General features: G+C 39.4%; 1 protein-coding gene across 3 annotated transcripts in view; it reads left to right on the top strand.

Moving 5' to 3' along the window:
* The window catches only part of TSPAN4 (tetraspanin 4), a 692998-nt gene extending 678111 nt beyond the window's left edge, over positions 1–14887 (top strand). For all 3 annotated transcript variants that reach the window (XM_039321934.1, XM_039321933.1, XM_039321932.1), the window contains 3 exons: positions 3806–3937; positions 8306–8389; positions 10990–14887. In XM_039321934.1, the coding sequence (XP_039177868.1) occupies positions 3806–3937; positions 8306–8389; positions 10990–11058 (285 nt within the window). In that variant the 3' untranslated portion in view covers positions 11059–14887. The remainder of the gene's footprint in view (positions 1–3805; positions 3938–8305; positions 8390–10989) is intronic.
* Positions 14888–19423: the final 4536 nt, after the last annotated feature.

Here is a 19423-nt window from a genome sequence, read left to right as displayed (position 1 = left end):
ATCACAATCCAAATAATTTGTTCTCTTTCCAGTTGAAGAAGCTACATTGTTTGTCCAAATGCCTCTCATCCATTTGTATGGATGTACATTCTCAATTCCAAATTGCTGTGACGTGTTACTTTGCACAAATAGAAGAAGGCATTAATTTTACGAATACCAAGATAGAAAAAAAAAATATGAGGGCACAGAAGATTAGTGACCTGCTCATCAGGACTCAGGGGCAGAATAGAAATAGATTTTCAAATATATTGTCGTAATATGAAGACTTTAATTTGTTGGCAGAATTAAATTATTAAACAACATAATTAGATTTCAGTTTTAAAATATTGGTTCTGTTGGATCTCCTATTGTAAATGTAGTAGGATTTCTTCAACCATGAGATAGAAGACTTCATTCCAATGAGCAGATAAAATCTAAATTTCCCAACTCACAGTTTCTCCGTATGCTGTTTTTCTTAAAACATTTGTCTGAAAAATAATTAAATAGGAACTAAATGTAACTGATCCCAATATTTTATATTCTCTGTTTCTTTTTCTTTCTTTTTATATGACTAATATGACTGCGTACAACTTGTTTATGTTGGAATGTAAATTAGTACACAGTTTTTTCTTCTCCCAATATTTTTATATGAATAGACAAAACAACAAAACTACAAAAGTTAATTTAAAGAGTCCCACTGTACTGTCAATTTTCCCCCATTCCCTGCTCAATTAAAATTTTGAACTGGAGAAGAATTGTACATAACTTGTGATACTTACCCATTTTCAGGCTAGGGTTATGCACCCCAAATATTCACATTCAGAATCCATTCATTGTGAGGCTTGACTTCAATAGTTAATAAATAACATAACTACCTTGGCATCTCTACAGAGAAAAGACTCAGATTTCCCATATATGTCGAAGTGTACTTGCAGGCAGGATCAAAGATCTGCTATTTTTCTCAGTTATCCCCCTTAGTCACTTCTGCCATGGGAAACTTGCTTCAGGCAATATTTGACAATAAAAGAATGCAGAGCTTTTGATTGCAGTCCCTTCAGAAAGGTTGGAGGGCATAGTTTTATGCATTAAGAAATCTACTTGCTTTGGGACAAGAGGCAAGGAATTCTAAAAGCGTGAAACAAAAAGAAGGGAATTTCACAATTTCCACATTTTTCTCAGCCTTAAAGGCAAAAGCAAATTGGACAATTTGAAACAATTCAGAATGCTAATTTGCCACATCCATGTGCAAGTAGGCAATTAAAATGTCCCAACCATCTCATCATTTGAGAGTTGGAGAACTGAACTAGGTAGTTATCCCACAACCCAATCATGCAATAATTGTTAGCTGCCCAGAGTCATGTGTATGAAATGGACAGCCGTAGAAACCTATTCAATAAATAAATAAACCCACATTCAGTGGGTGCTGCTCATTAATTAAATGTTATCTGGTTGGCATAACTGAAAGCAATCTATGAACTCACCTGCCCAGTTGCACAGTGTGACTACCTTTTTTTCAGCTTTGCAGAGTAGATCTCACAAAAGGACCTAGAACAATCTACAGATTGTTCTCTTTGTTGAAAACTAAGGTTCACATCCAGATGCTAAATAGCTACAATGGAAGAGATATAAATCAACATTTAACACGCTGATATTTGGAAAACCTGGCTGCCTGCAGTTTCAGTTCCCAGTTCATGACTTCATTAGTAAATGTCAAAGACAATTTCAAAACAGAGCATATAAGAATTTGAAGCCACACATCTTTACAAAATATAATAAAATTGTCATTGCTGTAACCCGAACACTTTTTTGGATGGTAATAACATTTTTGAAAAATAATACAACTGTACTCTGTAATGCTGGTAATATCATGACTTATGACAAACAATTTTCTGAGACATGTTTTTCTTTTCTTTTTTAAGTCCCCATGCAAAAAGAATAGTGGAAATGTTTTTCTTGGCTCTCCCCCCCCAATACACATTGATGTAATTCTAGTTCTCTTCACTTTTTGTAAAATGCATGGAACTTGATAAAAAATGTTGTCTTTAGTTTCCACACAGTTGAAGATTAGTTCTTTTGCTGTTCTGTTGTCTAACAATAGGACAAGACATCTACTTCTTTCAACAACTTTCCAAGCCATGTTGAATAGTTAGGAGCTGTGGTTCTCAATCTAGTCTTCACCACGAACCTCCTTTAAGTACCTTTTGTGGCCACAATTGATGGCCACGAACGCCCAAGACTTAAGATTTAAATCATAACATTTCTTCAAGCCTTTGCACCCCTCCCCATGACATGGCGGCCCACCAGGGGTCCACAGACCACAGGTTGAGAATCACTGGTTAGGAGCATTTCAGAATGAATAGGAATGTGGTGATAAGGCAAAGGCATTTTTTTTTTACTTTTTTTCTTTCCCATATATATTGTACCCTAATGGAATGTCTTAAAGAGTATAGGATTATCTGGAAGCAAAGAGATCTTCCTCTTATGCAATAGTTATCCATTGGATGTTCTGTTCTGATGTTATGATGGATGTAAAGAGACATAGGGGGTCTCTGATGCCCCTGGGCTCTCTGCTCTGATATAACAAGGGAATTGAGCCACCAGTACAGGTAGTCCTCACATCATGACCACTTGTTTAGCAACTGTTTGAAGTTACAATGGTACTGAATGTTTACAACCACTACTTAATAATAATAATAATAAAATTGGAAGGGACCTTGGAGGTCATCTAGTCCAACTCCCTGTTCAGGAAGGAAACCCTAGACCATTTCGGACAGATGGCTGTCCACTCTCTTCTGAATGTTGGAGCATTCACCGCTTCTGGAGGCAGGTTGTTCCATTGGGTTAATTGTTCTAACTTCAGGAAGTTTTTCCTTAGTTCTAGGTTGCTTCTCTCCTTGATTAGTTTCCATCCGTTGCTTCTTGTAGTTATGGCTGTGACAACCTCTCCACAATTATGTGATCAAAATTCAAGTGCTTGGCAGACTACTCTCAATTACGCTTAAATTCCTACCCACCTGTATCTGCCCCATCTCTGCCTTTTTGGCTTCCCTAGACTCTACTATCCTTGCTGTCCTGATCTTTCCCTGCAGCACCACAGCCCTGCACACCATCATCCCACCACTCTTCACTGCCCCAAGCTGAATTTTACCATCCACTTCCCAGTGCTGACAAGGTTTGCCCAGCCTGGCTATTCATGAGGTCCTCCAAAAGCCTTGCAAAGCCCTCCTGAGACTGCATATGGCCAGCTCATGAAGGGGCCAGGGTGGTCACACCTCATCAATAGCAGGAAGAAGAGGAAGGCAGGGGCAATGGAGTGAGGGGTGGTGGGGTTGCAGACCAGAGTGAGGGGTGACCAAAAGAGAAGAGATGGCGGGAGGGAGAGAGGAGACTGGGGGGAGTTGAAATGGAAGTGAATGCAGCAGGGCAGGAAAAGCATGAGATCATTGACTAACAACAGTGTGGTTCTGGCATAATGACCGCAACCGAGACTACTGGACCTGCCGTCACTAAGCAGTGTAGTCATGTGATGTCTCACCTAATGACCACTTCACTTAATGATGGAAATTCAAGTCCCAATTAGGGTCATTAAAGGAGGACTGCTTTGTAATAGATTTGGGAGACTCTAACTTTCTCAGGTAAATTAGCTTAATCTGGAGAAATTTACCTAATGTTTTATTCAGAAATGAATGAACTTGAATAAAAAGTATAATACTTCCTCTTTCCAGACGGGCAGTCCAGAAGTGTTCTGGCATGCTGGGCCCATTAAACCTGATCCTTAAAGGGCCTCTTGACTAAGGCTCCTTGTAATTCTCTTATTCCCCTCCAGTTCAGATGCTGTGGTGTCTCCAACTACACTGACTGGTTTGAAGTGTACAATACCACACGGGTGCCAGATTCATGCTGCTTGGAATTTAGTGAAAGCTGTGGTCTTCATTCCCCAGGGACCTGGTGGAAAGCTGTGAGTATTAAATGAAAATCATGAGTCAACTAAGAAGACTAGAATTTTTAGACTCTACCGGTGAAAGAAAAATGTCAAAGCTTTGCCTGTTTGCGACATGCTATTGTGCCCATCCTGAAGGCTGACTAAACCTCTAGCAGAAAGGCTATTCTGACTCATTCATCCTAATTTGGCATACTTCTCAGACAACCAACCAAGAGAAGAAGAGTCTTAATAAGTAGTTCACCTTTAAGTGTCAGTAGTAGAAGTGGGTGTGAGTATGCATGTAGATGAATGGTGGCCCTGTTATATATAAATTTATTATTGTATTTAGGGTGTATGAATGCGGAAATTTTTTACTTTTTATGTATATAAATTGAGTGTGAATGTGTATTGAGTGTTTGGGGTATGAGAATGGTGGAGTCGGGGGTGGAGCCTGGTACCCCCTCTGCTGAGTGCAATAGCAAAAGTAGGGGGGGCAGGACTTACCCTTGGGCTTGGTTTGTATGGAAAGCGAGTCCGGTCAGGAAGGGAGAAGGCTGGTGAGGGTGGGGGTATTCTGGGGAGGGGAGAAGGTCGGAGCATCCCGGTCATGACTGGGATGGGCAGATATGGCGGGAGCCGAGGGGCAGGCCATCTTTGGGGAACGAGGACTCGCTATGTTAGAGCGATTCCTTGTTCCGGCCCCTCAAAAGGCTCATCCTGTAGTACTGGTGACAGGGGAGTACAGGGCCCTAATTGTAGGCTGCTGTTGCTTAATGCCAGGTCCGTTGTCAGCAAAGCCCCCCTTGTCCGTGATTTAATATTGGACAGCGGGGCGGACCTGGCATGTATAACCGAAACCTGGCTGGGCCCTGAGGGGGGTGTTTCCCTCTCGGAGATGTGCCCGGACGGGTTTGTGGTGCTTCATCAGCCTCGACATCAGGGCAGGGGTGGGGGAGTGGCAGTCATCGCTCGGAAGTCCTTGAGCCCTCGTGGGATTCCTGCCCCGGAGGTTGTTGGGTGTGAGTCCCTCCTATTGAAGTTGGGTTCACGGGTTCAGTTGGGCTTGCTGCTGACATACCTACCTCCCAGCTGCGTTGCAACAGCCCTGCCTGCATTGCTGGAGTCAGTAGCCGGGTTGGCGGTGGAGTTCCCCAGACTTATAGTACTGGGGGACTTTAATCTGCCATCACTCAGCGATCGCTCAGAGGCAGCACAGGAGTTCATGGCTTCCATGGCAACCATGGACCTGACCCAGGTAATTCAGGACCCAACTCATAGGGGTGGTCACACACTCGACCTTGTGTTTCTCTCGGGGCAATGGAGACATGATCTGGAATTAAGGGGAATAGAGATCTCGCCCTTGTCATGGACAGATCATTTCCTATTGAGGCTGGACTTCAGAGCATCACTCCCCCATTGCAGGGAGAGGGAGCCGACTAGGTGGTTCCGCCCCAGACGCCTAATGGACCCAGTTCGGTTCCAGGAGGAGCTTGGGGAAAGACAAGAGGCAAGTAGATTGAAAAAGAGAGAGGGAAAGGAAATTTGGGGGATGAAATGAGGTGGTTCGCCTGGAGGAAAGCCAAGGGATATGTCTATGGAGAGTTTTAGTCATCCAGGTCATGGTTGTCCCAAGTGCTTTTTTCAAAAGGCAACTGGACTTTGTTTTTTCCTTGAAGACGTTTCACTTCTCATCTAAGAAGCTTCTTCAGCTCTGACTGAAGAAGAGCTGAAGAAACTTCTTGGAGGAGAAATGAAACTTCTTCAATGAAAAAACAAAATCCAGTTGCCTTTTGAAAAAAAGCACTTTTGGGAGCACAAGGATAGCATATAAAAACTTTATTTTGCCCTTGTGGTCTTTTTTTGTTTGTTTGTTTGCTTGTTTTTCCTAAAGTGGCTTCTTTCACTGCATGAATGCATGCAGACTATTGTCTGGAGATTCTCAGTCATCCAGGTCATGGTTGTCCCAAAGGTGCTTTTTCAAAAGGAAAAGCCCAGTTGCCTTTTGAAAAAGCACTTCTGGAGCATGCAGACTATTATTTTTCAGTTGCTGAAAATATAGATTTCTGTATTTAGCTGGAGGTTGGACTTGAGAGCTTACATGACCCCTCCTAACCCGGGATTTTTTGAAACTGCCCCTTTTCCTCAGCTCAGTGCCAAGTTGATGTATGAACAACAAGGTTATTTTGAAGTATCTTTAATAGGAACGATAAAGGCAGAATGAGAATGCCTGTCTAAATATTCTATGATCACGAAAAATAAGTTGAATTGCTATGACCGCTAGTAGCCATCTTAAATGATATTGGCTAATATATTGCATGTATCCTAATAGCTAACTCCTTGCAGTTGTTTCTTTGAAAACAATATTTGCTGAATATTGATTGTTGTAAAAATTAAAATACTCTTCTTATATAGACTAGAATTTTGAATAGCTACTCCATAAATTATCAATTTTTATTTAGCAATTTGCCAGAAACTCATCATTATTTAGGAATAAAAGAGACAAAAATTATTGATGGAGAATAAGGCCCTTCTAAATTTTGGAATCATTATGTGACTAAGATATCTGGCTAGTCGGAGCAGATGTTCAGTGAGTTAGGAAGATGTTTCTAGATAGAACTGGTAAATCTACTTGCAGATTTAAATCAATGGCCCACTGTTTAAGATCAGCTACTGTGTGTTCATAGCCTATGGTTAGAGTGATGGCTGGCCACAGAAAGGCATAAAGTTGTGATTTGGCATGTATTGCCTAGCACTAGGAAGATCAAAAGCTATTGATCATACTTAGAGGGACCACGCGAACTGATAAAAGGGATCTTAAACCAATAGAAGAAAATGAAAATCTAGGGGAAAATTTCTATTTGAAGTAGGCCAACTTCACAGCAAAACACCATGTTCAGAACACAGCGGGATACTTGAAAAATTAATCTCAAGACCTTGGATGGAACTCTTTCAAGGGAAAGGAATGACCTGTAGGGGCCCAACTGAGCTCCAGAAGGTAGCTGGGCTCAGATCTTGGCTAAAAAGATTTTAATCGCTGCAGGTATATGCTGAGCTCCTTTGAAGAAGTAGACAGATTGTAAAGCCAATGCTGTTTTTTGTGTGTTTAGGGTAACCTAATCGGCATGAGATTTTCAGTTGCCCATAGTAAGGAAAACAATCCCAAGATATTTAAAAGACTTGACTTGCTTTATTGAGTATTTAGCTTCCCACCATGCGATGCCATAAATTAAAAGGCTGCTTTCACTGGAACCAAAGGTTCTGTGGAGGACAGAATAGCTGTTTTCTCTGGTTATGTTTTTCCTTTTCTTTGGATCCTTTTCAGATCTAAGAATCTTCAAATATTGTTTTGGGGTAGAGGTTCCTTCCTTCTGCAGTCCCAGAGAATTCCATTCTCTGAATCTCAGGGTCAAGCTTTAGCATCTTCCAGAATGTGCCCAAAATGAGATCAGGAAACAAGAAAACAAGACTTTACAGTATAAGACAATACTGCCTAGTTTTATGTTGCCAATTCAGGAGATTGCACACACAACATCCAGTGCGCAGTGGTGATTGGCATCAATTGGCCTGTTGTCACAGCAGACAGTGATAAACTCTGGGGAAACAGCTCTGATGAAATAATCAGTACATAGAGGTTTTCTATAGGAGGAACAGCATCTTTCCCAAGGAACATTCCTGCCGTTCAGAAAGTACTCTGGAATCCATCCAGGAATACAAGAAATTACCAGGGTGTGGATAGAGTAATGGGCTTGGAGACTCACGTTCAACCACATCTCTTGTGAACACACTCAAAAAGTTATCTTATGCTGAAAAAATAAGTCCAAGGTGATCTGTCACAGGAATGTACCAAAACTAAAGGTAAATGCTACTGTTGATTCAATTGTCATTTTAAAAACTCTTGTCTTTATGAGTTGGGCCAGCAAACCCTCCTAGGAAATTATCAGTGCTAAAATTTAACATACTGACAGTGGGCCTAACATGTTAGAACACATGTAATGTCATCTGGTTATTTTGTGGTGGCTAGAAGGCAAGGTGAAGTATTTGGCTAATGATTTGTTTAAGCAATAATTGGCCTAAAATTGCCTTCTAAAATTCTTGCCAAGCATTTCTGTTTAAAGCACTAAGATTTACTATTCAATTTAGAAATGCAGCAGTCTGATTTGTAGGGCATACACGAGAAGCAGACATTCTTTTTTTTTTGTTAATGAATCTTGCACAGAGTATCCACTTGATCTTCAATTGTATAGTTTTTCAAGGCCTTTAAAGACATATTTCAATGCAAGCAAGTCCCTAGAGATGCTTTTCATCTTCACTGGAAAGCTTAAATTGACATTGCCGATTACCAAGGTTGATATGAGTTGTAGGTTCTCAGGTTACTTCCTTATAGCATATTTTTTTTCCCTCCAGCCTTGCTACGAAACGGTGAAATTATGGCTTCAGGAGAACCTGATAGCAGTCGGAATTTTTGGATTGTGCACAGCATTGGTTCAGGTAAAAGTTCCCCTTATTTACTTGGTGCTTTCTGTTTATCTTAGCAAGGTGAAGGATTTAAATGCATCTCAGTTTATCTTTCACAAATATAACCTGGTATTAATAGCAAACTCCTATAAATCTTTCTCAAAATGAAATTCCATTGAATTTATTCATTGATAACTTGGTCCAGGATTATAGCCTTACCTAACAGAACTGCAAGAAGATTGATCTAAGGAAAACTTGTCTCTTTATGTTGAATGCTGTTTTGTTTCCTCCTGCTTCTGTGCAGACGTGCAAACATCAACAAGTCATGGATGTTTAATGATCCTTCCTTTGTTTAATTAGAGTATCTGATGATATAAAATAGCAATGGTTTCTCCATAAAGTTGGTTAAGCTTAAGTTAATGGAGAATAGTAATTGACTTATTGTGCCTTAGCTTAAACTGTAGGAGATCCCTCATAATGAATTTTTATTTGGAAGCAGGGCTGTTCAGTAATTACCGTATTTTGACTTGATCACTTCACTGCCTCTTACACTTTAAATCTTTTCCTCTAATCCTCAGAATGTTGTTCTGAGATCCTAAGAACAGTATAAAACTACTTAAAATTAACAAACAAGAACCGTGATTAAAATCTCTTATATTGTACCACATTTGAGCCAAAAAAACAGGCAAATATGATGTTAACATACAGCCCCAACGATTTAAACATGTCATCACCATTTAGAATTAATCCTGTAGGGTTGTATGATTTTTTCCTCTCTCCAAATTAATGTCGCAATTTAATACAGAAATAAGGAAGCTAATCCTGTTAAAATCAGTGGATTTAAGTATGCCCAACTCTCCAGAATTAGAGTAGATAAAATACATTTCTACTTTGTAATCCTCTGTTATTTTTATACCTGATTATTTGTCATGGTTTTCCCAGAAAATAGTAGAAAATGAAAATTAGATATAGAGCTGGCCATTCTCTATTAGAGTTCCATAACACATTTCAGAAAATTGCAGTTTTCCAGGATTTCTCAGCTAAAGGAAGTACTGTACTGTACATCAGCCTTTTGGTAGCATACAGTCTTGTGCAGATTATTTACAGTATTTGCACAAGAAGAAGCCTATAAACCATAATGGACACACAATCATAACTTTGCACAAAGCAGAGTAAAGGAAGACAGGCCATGTAACAAATCCTTACTTCTTCTGTGCATGGGCAAAAAACTGAGGAGGAAGTTTGGCAGACAGAATATGGAGGGTTTAGCTGCCCTTTGGCAATGTCTACAGATGGAGTCAACACTTAGCCTAACTATTGCCCCCAAAATACTCTTTTCTCTGGGCAGAAAGTCCACAAGGAAGCAAGATGCCCAAGCACAATAATGGCATAGATAGCCAAACTAGATAAAAGTAGATGGAATCAAGGAGAGAACCATCCTAGAATTAAGAAGTTTCCTGACAGAGATTCTATGGAGATTCTCAGTCATCCAGGTCATGGTTATCCCAAAGTTGCTTTTTCAAAAGGCAACTAGACTTTCTTTGTTTTTCCTTGAAGAGATTTCTCTTCTCATCCAAGAAGCTTTATTCAGTCAGAACTAAAGAAGCTTGTGGGATGAAAAGCGAAATGTTTTCAAGGAAAAACAAATTCCAGTTGCCTTTAGAAAAAGCACCTTTGGGATGATAGTTAGAACAATTAATCAGTGGAACAACTTGCCTCACGAAGTTGCGGGTGCTTCAGCCCTGGAGGTTTTTAAGAAGGAATTGACAACCATTTGTCTGAAATGGTATAAGGCAGTGATGGCAAACCTTTTAGAGACCGAGTGCCCAAACTGCAACCCAAAACCCATTTATGCATCATCGGGTGCCGGGTGGGTGTGGCCCATTGGCTGAGTGTGGCCAGTTGGGTGGGTGTGGTCCATTGGGTGGGCGTGGCTGCGGTGGTAATGGCAGACTGGGTGGGACTAAAAAGTTCAACCAATCAGTTCCAACTTTGCAAGATCTTTTTTTTTCCCGTGAGAAGTTGAAATTGACTGATTGATTGAACCTTTTTTTTTTTTTGTACACGGTGGCGGAGGCCTAAAGCGAAAAGGTTTTATAAAACCCAGCTGAAGGCCTAGGACTGGGGCAATGGTGCACGTGCCCACAGAGAGGGCTCTGAGTGCCGCCTCTGGCACCGTGCCATAGGTTCACCACCACTGATATAGGGTTTCTTGCCCAAGCAGGGAACTGGAGTAGAAGACCTCCAGGGCTCTTTCCAAATTTGTTATCCTGTTAGAAATGAGAGAATGGAAAGGGGCGTTTGCCCCTCTGCCAAATTATCTAATCTAAAGATTTTTTTTTCATCAATATTGAATAAAGCTACGATTGCGTTAGAATCCAGGTTTCTTTCCTCTCTTTTCTCTTTGATTGTGAAGAAATTTCATGACTGGCTTTCCATTAGGTTAGCCCCAAGTTGAGTATGCCCTGTTGATTATGGAGGGCTGTTTTATGTAAAATTGGTGTGCCCTGGGGGGGGGGGTTGGGAAATTCATTACCCCTTCTGGATCCATAGTGTGCAACTGTGCATATCATTAAAGAATAGGGATACAGTTGCATGCTGTTTAATCCTGATAATGATTTTTGTATCTACAGATTCTTGGACTGACATTTGCAATGACCATGTATTGTCAGGTTGTCAAGACGGACACCTACTGTGCATAAAAATCATCTTCAGGGTCCGTCAGCCACTTCTCCCCGAGATGAAAGAGAGGACCCTCCATCCTGTTGTCATATTTTTTCTATGTAAAATAAACTGCATCATCCTCTATGGGAAAAATTGTGGATCACCCTAGTTTTGTCACACCACTCAAATGGTATCATCGTGGGAACTCAGACTTGCTCCAACAAAATAAATTCTTCTCTCTAAATGACAAGAAAACAAAGAAAGGAGCAGCTCTCTTTTGCACAGACTGTGGTTTAGTTCGAGGCTGAGTTTAATCTTTTTTCTCTCTCTCTCTCTGCAGGCTGTTGACAAATAGAAATGTTCCATCTAGCCCTATTTCATCAGTCCTCAAATTATAGGGAGCCCTTTCTCATGATGATAGAGAGGATGTGAAACAGCCATTTCTTAGCATTTGGTTTTAGCCAGCTTAGCACCTCAGCCCTGGGGGCATGCGTTGGACTCTCAGAATTGTGTCACAGAATGAGAGGTCTTTGGGGAAAGCTCGCTGGAAGAAATGGTTTCAGATGTCAGGTCAGATCTGGCTGTAAACAGAACTGGAATTCTTACTCTTTAAATCAGTGTAATAACATTCAAGTACTAATGTCTGAATACATCCATATAGATACACACTGATCATTCTAGCAACTGCCTACAAAGCACACCAGTCCTCTCTTCCTTTGTATTCCAAGGGACCATGGAGTCAAATGGAAAGATCTCCTAGAAAAGAAAGTTTGGCCACTGAAAAACAAGCAATTACTTCAAACAGATTTATTCTTCAGTGAATATGTAATCACCTTTCTGTCACTGTCCTCTGGATTTTCTTTTAAGTGTCATTCCAGTTTTGGTGTTCCATGTGTCCTTCTTTTCTGTAGTTGGCCCCTTCAGCTCTTTGCCTTTTCTTTAATTTGCTTTGTCACATTTTCACCTTTAAATAGGATAGATTCACTAGTGGGGAAAAAGCCCATGCTGTAAACATGCGTTGTAGTTGCTTTTTAAAGAAACAAATTACTCCAAGAAGGGATTGGGAAGTTTGAAGAAATTCCCCACTAACCAAAAAGGTTTTAAACAGACATTCATTTCCCTTTTTTTCGTTTTTGTCTGCATTAACATACATAGAACAACATGCAGGAAAAGATTTTCAAGCACATTCCCATCACTGCTTACAACCATAGGCTAGTGAAAGGCTAGCGTAGATTATCTGCTCGCCATCTCAACAATGAAGATTTAGATCAAAACATTTGGCTTTGTCTGTCCTGCTGTAGTTAATCATATATGATCCAAAATGAGTGGGTTATCAGTGTAGGTGAGCACTAATATGTGTATTAATACATTCAGGCTGATAGAAGATTGACTTAAAATGCATAATTGAAAAAGAAATTATATACCTTTAAATCTGTGGCTAACATAATTGGAAGTGTTCCTGATCATGATTATATTGTTCATGATCTTAATGTCCAGTAGAATTTAAGGTCGATGTGTATACATTATTAGTCCCCTCAGAGGCCATCTAAAGACAGTTCCCTTCCCTTCAGCAAAGGGACATTAATTCAGCCCTTTCTTTTCTTTCCATCCTTTTATGAACAGTAGATCATTGTTTATTTTTCCAGTAATGGAAGCTAATGAGCCGTGTTAAAGCATCAGGCTAGAAACCAGAAGATGGTGAGTTCTAATCCTGCCTTAGAAGCAAAGCCAGCTGGGTGACTTTGGACCAGTTGTTCTGTCTCAGACCGAGGAAGTAGACAATGGCAAACCACTTCTGAATTCTTGTGAAGAAACCTGCGGGGACTTGTCCAGGCAGCCACCAGGAGTAAAAACTGACTCAAAAGCACCCCCTCCCAAAAAAGGAAGACAAGAATATGCAACCCTGTGTTGAGGCCTGTAGGTTTATACAAGTTATTTTCCCCTTCTTTAGTATTCATGGTTTTTTGAAGTGTATAAGAATGAAAGTTTACAATTACAAAAAGAGAGTCAAGCATATAAATCAAGGCCAACTATGTCTGTAAAGCCTAACACCCTTAACTAAGAGGTCCCTCTGCAAAACTAAAATTTCATGAGTCCATGCAATGTTTGTGTGTTTGTGTGTGTGTGTGTTGATCTTACATCTGACACATATACTTGACTGAAGACAAAGCAGCCAATTTAGGGTACAGTATTATCCATTTAAACTGTATAAATTGCTTCAATACAAACTTTTAATACACAAAGAAAAAACATGAAATGTGACAATATGTTGACTATGATAAGAAATCTAGAACATTATTCTCATTTTCTGTAAAGAAGCACTACCTCAGGGCTATAATTCAAAAAAGAACTAGTATAGGTTAGGATTTGACCCCTGGACCAACTGGTACCCATGCTCTAGAGAAGTGGTCCCCAACTTGTTTGGCACCAGGGACTGGTTTCATGGAAGACAGTTTTTCCATGGACTGGGGTGGGGGAGGAGCGCACAACCTAGATCCCACGCATGGACAGTTTCACTTGTCCGTGCTCACCTCCAGCTGTGCTGTCTGGTGCCTACAGGCCGTGGACCGGTACTGGTCTGCAGCTGGGGGATTGGGGACCCCTGCTCTAGAGCAGCATTTCTCAACCTTGAAACTTTAAGATGTTTGGACTTCAACTCTCAGAATTTCCCAGCCAGCATGGTTGGCTGAGGAATTCTGGGAGCTGTAGTCCCACTTATCTTAAAGTGGCCACGATTGAGAAGCACTTCTCTAGAGCTTATCAATTAAGATATTGCCTACCCACATTCATAAATGAGTGAACAGTAATAAGCTGTCCAGCAGTAGCCAATTTTGGCAAATATGTAGAAATTCCTATTCCATCCTGCAGTTGACACTTTTGATTCCTCTTGTCCTATTAAATGTGCATACAAGGGAGAAGTATGACTTTAAGCAATAATGTACATGCTATTTTCCAATTCTTCTGTGGTTTTGCTGCTTTCCCCTGTACAGGAACAAAGAGTGACTTTGAAATTCCATTGCTGTTAGTTGTCATTGCTCATTACCTTTGACTGTTTTACAAGCACCTTACTGACAGCTTTTAGATTGCCATCTCTGAAGACCAGTATCATAAAATAAGGCAATACAAATGAAACATAGGTTCTAAAAGTAAAAGATGAGTTCTAAAAAAATATTAAAATACTCCTGAATAGCCCCCCTTTATACAAATAAAAGTAGGTGACTCAGCAGATTACTCACAGAAATTAAGTCACAAGTGAACAGGATGGGAGAATCTCAGCAGGGAATAGGTAAGCATTAATCATTTCTTAACACTCATTCAAAAAGAAAGAAACTAATAACATAGCTCAATAATTAAACAATAACTTCAAAGGCTTCCTGAATTTTACAGGACAAACAGTAACAAATGTTTCATAGTTTGGATATCTAGATGAATAGCCTTGCTGTCTATTTTGTGCATATTGGCCATTCATTACAAAGATGGGGGGTTTGCTTTTTCTGCAACATCACAACAAGATAGGTAGGCTTCACACTCATTGAATCTTTGTGTTTAGAAGGCCAAGATAATTCTAAGCTGGGATTTTATTTTCAGTACCCAAACTGAACCAGCTAATAATGTTTTCATATTTAACCTTATTACTTATTAAGTTTATAGACTGCTTTAATCACTAATGGCATGTGAAAGGCTACTCTTTGATTTCTAAGACTTTATTTCAGGAGATTAATTTTAATGAAAAGACTATTTTCTTGCTGAGTCGAGGTGGCACAGCAGTTAGAGTGCAGTACTGCAGGCCACTTTAGCTGACTGTGTTCAGCAGGTCAGCGGTTCAAATCCCACCGGCTCAAGGTTGACTCAGCCTTCCATCCTTCCGGGGTAGGTAAAATGAGGACCCAGATTGTTGGGGGCAATGTAAATATATATATACATTGCTTACTGGTGTACACCGCTTAGAGAGTGCTTGCACTTAAAGCGGTATATAAGTCTCATAAATAAATAAATAAATAAATAAATAAATAAATAAATAATTGGAACCTCTTTTTGGGATATTGTAGGTCACCTAAATATCTAGCAACAGATTCCAATCTCCCTTCTACATACTGGCAATATAGCAATTCAACACCTATTGGGTAACACTAAGTTAAAAGAACACCATCACATTAATAACTTTAAGTATCTTCATAGCAAGTATCTTTAAGTATCTTCATCACCATCACACTATCCAAAGCGGAAGCTCTTCTTGGTTCACAGGACATTTGTCATGACAAAGGCAGGTGCTGAAAATCCAAGGAACATAGTTATATAATGAAATACTTAGACGTTTTTCTTTAATGCTGTTAAAAGTACCTGTACAGGACAGAATGCAACATAGAGAGCCTTTACTTTAAAACGAAAGGCTCTACAGTATATCATGGGGAATTACTTGCTTATCAGAGCTTTCTCCTTGTGCACATTGAAAAAACCTTGGTGCTAAAGCAAATCCTGGCTGCCTGTAATACAGAAAGCAAACAAATTTAGGAAACCATTACCAGCCATCAGACTAGGGACCTGTAACTAACACAACTACACTCATTATGCTTCATTAATTGGTCACTCAAATCCCTGTTTTGTGTGTGTGTGTGTGGGGGGGGTGTTTTTAGGGCAGCAAATAATTGAGCCCGAATAAGCAACAGTAAGCAATTCTTACAAGTCTGATCAAAACAAAGAAATATTTGTGATACTTTACTAATACTTTAGTGACGTGTATTCCAGGCAGCATTCAAGAAGCCTGTGCAATTCCTTTACTACATTACAAGCACAAGGCTTTATGACCAAAGCCATGTATGATCAGCTGTGCAGCCTGCTCCCTAAAGGTTCAGGTTTGGGTCCAGGATGCTTAATTTCTGTTTCATGGCCCAAAGACTTAAAGTCAATGCAAATTAAGGATGTAGAAATGAGTTTACATTTCTGTCTTACTTGCTAGGAATGTGACTTTTGTCTATTGTGAATATCCCTAAAATGATGTGTACTTTAATATACTGTAAAATAGCTATTAATAGCTACCTAGGTTTGTTACCTATGGGAAGAGGCTGGGAGAAGGAAGGTTCAGCACAGCTTAAATAATAAGTTTCTAATCTACAATGTGGTTTTTCTAGCACATTGTTTTAGGATCTTTCAGTTTGCCATATTGAAAGGTACATTTGTCACATATGCTATGGAAGAACATGCACCTTAGAAATCCAAGCATAAAGACTTCTTTAAAATTGTGCAATGATGTTGCTGATAGCACAAAGTAACTCCCAGGAGTCAACACAACCACTGGCAACGGCATCAGGAGGACACTCCAGGATTGGGATCACTAAAGATGGGGCAACTTAATGCTCTCCAGTTATAGCCTTTATGTAGGTGGACTGTGATGGGACTTTGAACTCCAGAGATCTGGAAGGCACCCATTTAGAAAAGGCTGGATTGGAATGTAATAATCATGTATTGAGATTCATCAGAATAACAGTGTATAGCAGTCCAAGTTTTTTAAAGACCATGAATGACACATGCAAGCATATTCACTGCATGATGTCCCATAGATCTCAGTGGAATTTACTTCCTCAAACTGATGCACAAGACTGCAGCCTTCAAATCTTAAAAGCTGTTTTCCAGATTATGTCAGGCAAACATGAGTTTGCTACAGTGGATACCCTTGACTAAAGCTCAAATCTAGATGTGACAAAGCATCAATCCATCCCTGGCTTTATCCTGCGCATTTTTAAACATCAACAACAACAAAAAGCAACATCAGGAAAACCACAGGGTGAGAGAAAGATGCTGCTCTTTTCTCTTCAGCTATTTTGTTACCTTAAAAATTGCCACCCAAATATCTTTCTTCTCTGCACTAGCCACTATACTTACCCTACACAAGACAATCTGTTTAAGATAGAAGCACATTCTGAGACAAGAGAATGAATGGCTTTTCCCATTCCCTGATCTTCACTACCACACAAACACTGGTTGCGCCTTCAAATGTTCAACCTCTCAAGTCTGAAAATCCAACTAAAAATCCCAGGCAAGTTACCTATTCAGATACAAGTCACATCCAGTTTATGTCAGAGATCTGCAGCCACCATCTTACTCATGGCTATGTATATATTTGCAAATCATTTGGTATTTCCAGATAAGCACATAGAAACTGTATAAAACATAACGTGAAGATTTCCCAAAGTTCTAATGATGATGTGAGAGATTGGAGGACCTCTGCATCTCCCGTCTACAGTTTTGTAAATGTTGCTCTCCATTTTACAAAATGTTTTTATTATGTGGCTCTACTTCTTTTCATATTCCAGTTTTCATATAACTTTTTTTTAATGTTACCTGTTACTATCCATTGTAGTTTTTCTTGGTTCCTTGGGTATTCTTGCAGCAGGAAAAGGGAATGGTATATTTTCATGCACCTCATAGGAAAATAAAGCTATACATTATTTTTTAAAAGCTTATTAAATATTCTTTAAAGTTTACAGCAGATTGTGTTTTGTATTCTTTAATATTTCTGTATACAGTACTATTAATACTCTTACTAAAACACTTTCAAGTTATATTTATGTGGGGGAAATACTCAGCACATTTTCTCTATATTCATTTTGTTCCTATTTGTGCGATGGTGGCGGGTGCTACAATAATTTAGTATTGTTTTGTATGAGGTCAATTTTTCATTGAATACAACCTGCTGCAATTCAATTTTATGGCTTAAAAATTACAAAACTTGGGTTACTGCACTTACATGAACCTGTAAGAATTTGTTTACACCCTTTGAATAAAATTGGTTTGGAACTTCTCTGGCCCACTCTGTGCTGACATTTATATGGTTGCATATTTGCTATATTTTAAAGCTCCTTCACAATCAAACATTCTTATGTGTGTGGTTTTAAGAGATGCATCACTGAATAGTTCAGGATCTTAATAAAATTAATAGTTAGAGTATTTAAAAATATATTACGCCTGGAAGCTGCATAAACAAAAAATACCAATATAACCGTACAAATAAAATGCAGCTTTATAGAAAAAGGATACCATCTCAAGTATCAATGATGGAACTCTTAGGAGTTTCGTTGCATTAAAGCAGGGATGGGGAACCATGGCCCATGCTGGCTCAGGAATTCTGGGAGTTGAAGTCTACAAGTCTCAAAGAGTGCAAAGAAGAGCAACAGAGATGATTAGGGGACTGGAGGTTAAAACATATAAGGAACAGTTGCTGGAATTGGGAATGTCTAGTTTAATGAAAAGTAGGACTAGGGGTAACATGAAAGCGGTTTTCCAATATTTCAGGGGTTGCCACAAAGAAGAGGGAGTCAAGCTATTCTCCAAAGCGCCTGAGGGCAGGATAAGAAGCAACGGATGGAAACTAACCAAAGAGAGAAGCAACCTGGAACTAAGGATAAATTTCCTGACAGAACAATTAACCCAGTGGAACAATTTGCCTCCAGAAGTCGTGAATGCTCCAACACAAAGTTTTTAAGAAGAGATTGGACAACCATTTGTCTGAAATGGTATAGGGTTTCCTGCCTGAGCAGGGGGTTGGACTAGGTCCCTTCCAACTCTGTTATTCTAAGTACTTCTAAAGGCCCATGGCTCGCCACCTATACATTAAAGTGTAGTAAATAAAACATACTTGGTTGATGATTGAATATTTTTTTTTTTTTTTACTAAATACTGATCCAATAATCCACTGAATGGGATCCTCAGTTTGGAGACTAAAACATATGAAAAACGACTGCAGGACCTGGGTTTGGCTAGTCTAAAGAAAAGAGAAATAGGGGCAATATGATAACAGTATTCCAGTATTTGAGGGGCTGCCACAAAGCACCAGAGGGCAGGACAAGAAACAATGGCTAGAAACTGATCAAAGAGAGAAGCAACCTGGAATTAAGGAGAAACATCCTAACAGTGAGGACAATTAACCAGTGAAACAGCTTGCCTTCAGAAATCGTGGGCGCTTCATCACTGGAGGTCTTTAAGAAGAGATTGGACAGTCACTTGTCTGAAATGATATAGGTTCTCTGCTTGAGGAGGAGGCTGGACTAGAAGACCTCCAAGGTTCCTTCCAGCTCTATTCTATTCTATTCTATTCTATTCTATTCTATTCTATTCTATTCTATTCTATTCTATTCTATTCTATTCTATTCTATACAATCCTATCCTATCCTATCCTATCCTATTGTGTGTGCGCGTTTGTATTAAGGATTTTATATTTTTATTAAGAGCGTAATTAAGAATTTTGATTGTAATAAAATCTATTACGTTTCTTTAAGTTTGATTTTTATATTATTTAAGTTTGAGAAGTTTATTTAGTTTAAGTTACGATTAATTTTTTCTTTCATCCCAGATTACCTGGCATTTTCAGACTTCTTAGTCCAAAGTTCTCTAATAGTTAGATGTAGT

This window comes from Crotalus tigris, unplaced genomic scaffold (assembly GCF_016545835.1).
Source record: "Crotalus tigris isolate CLP2741 ecotype Arizona unplaced genomic scaffold, ASM1654583v1 scf7180000023830.6690815, whole genome shotgun sequence".
Lineage (NCBI taxonomy): Eukaryota > Metazoa > Chordata > Lepidosauria > Squamata > Viperidae > Crotalus > Crotalus tigris.
Note: the sequence above shows the minus strand (reverse complement) of the source record. Positions and strands in the feature narration are given on the sequence as shown.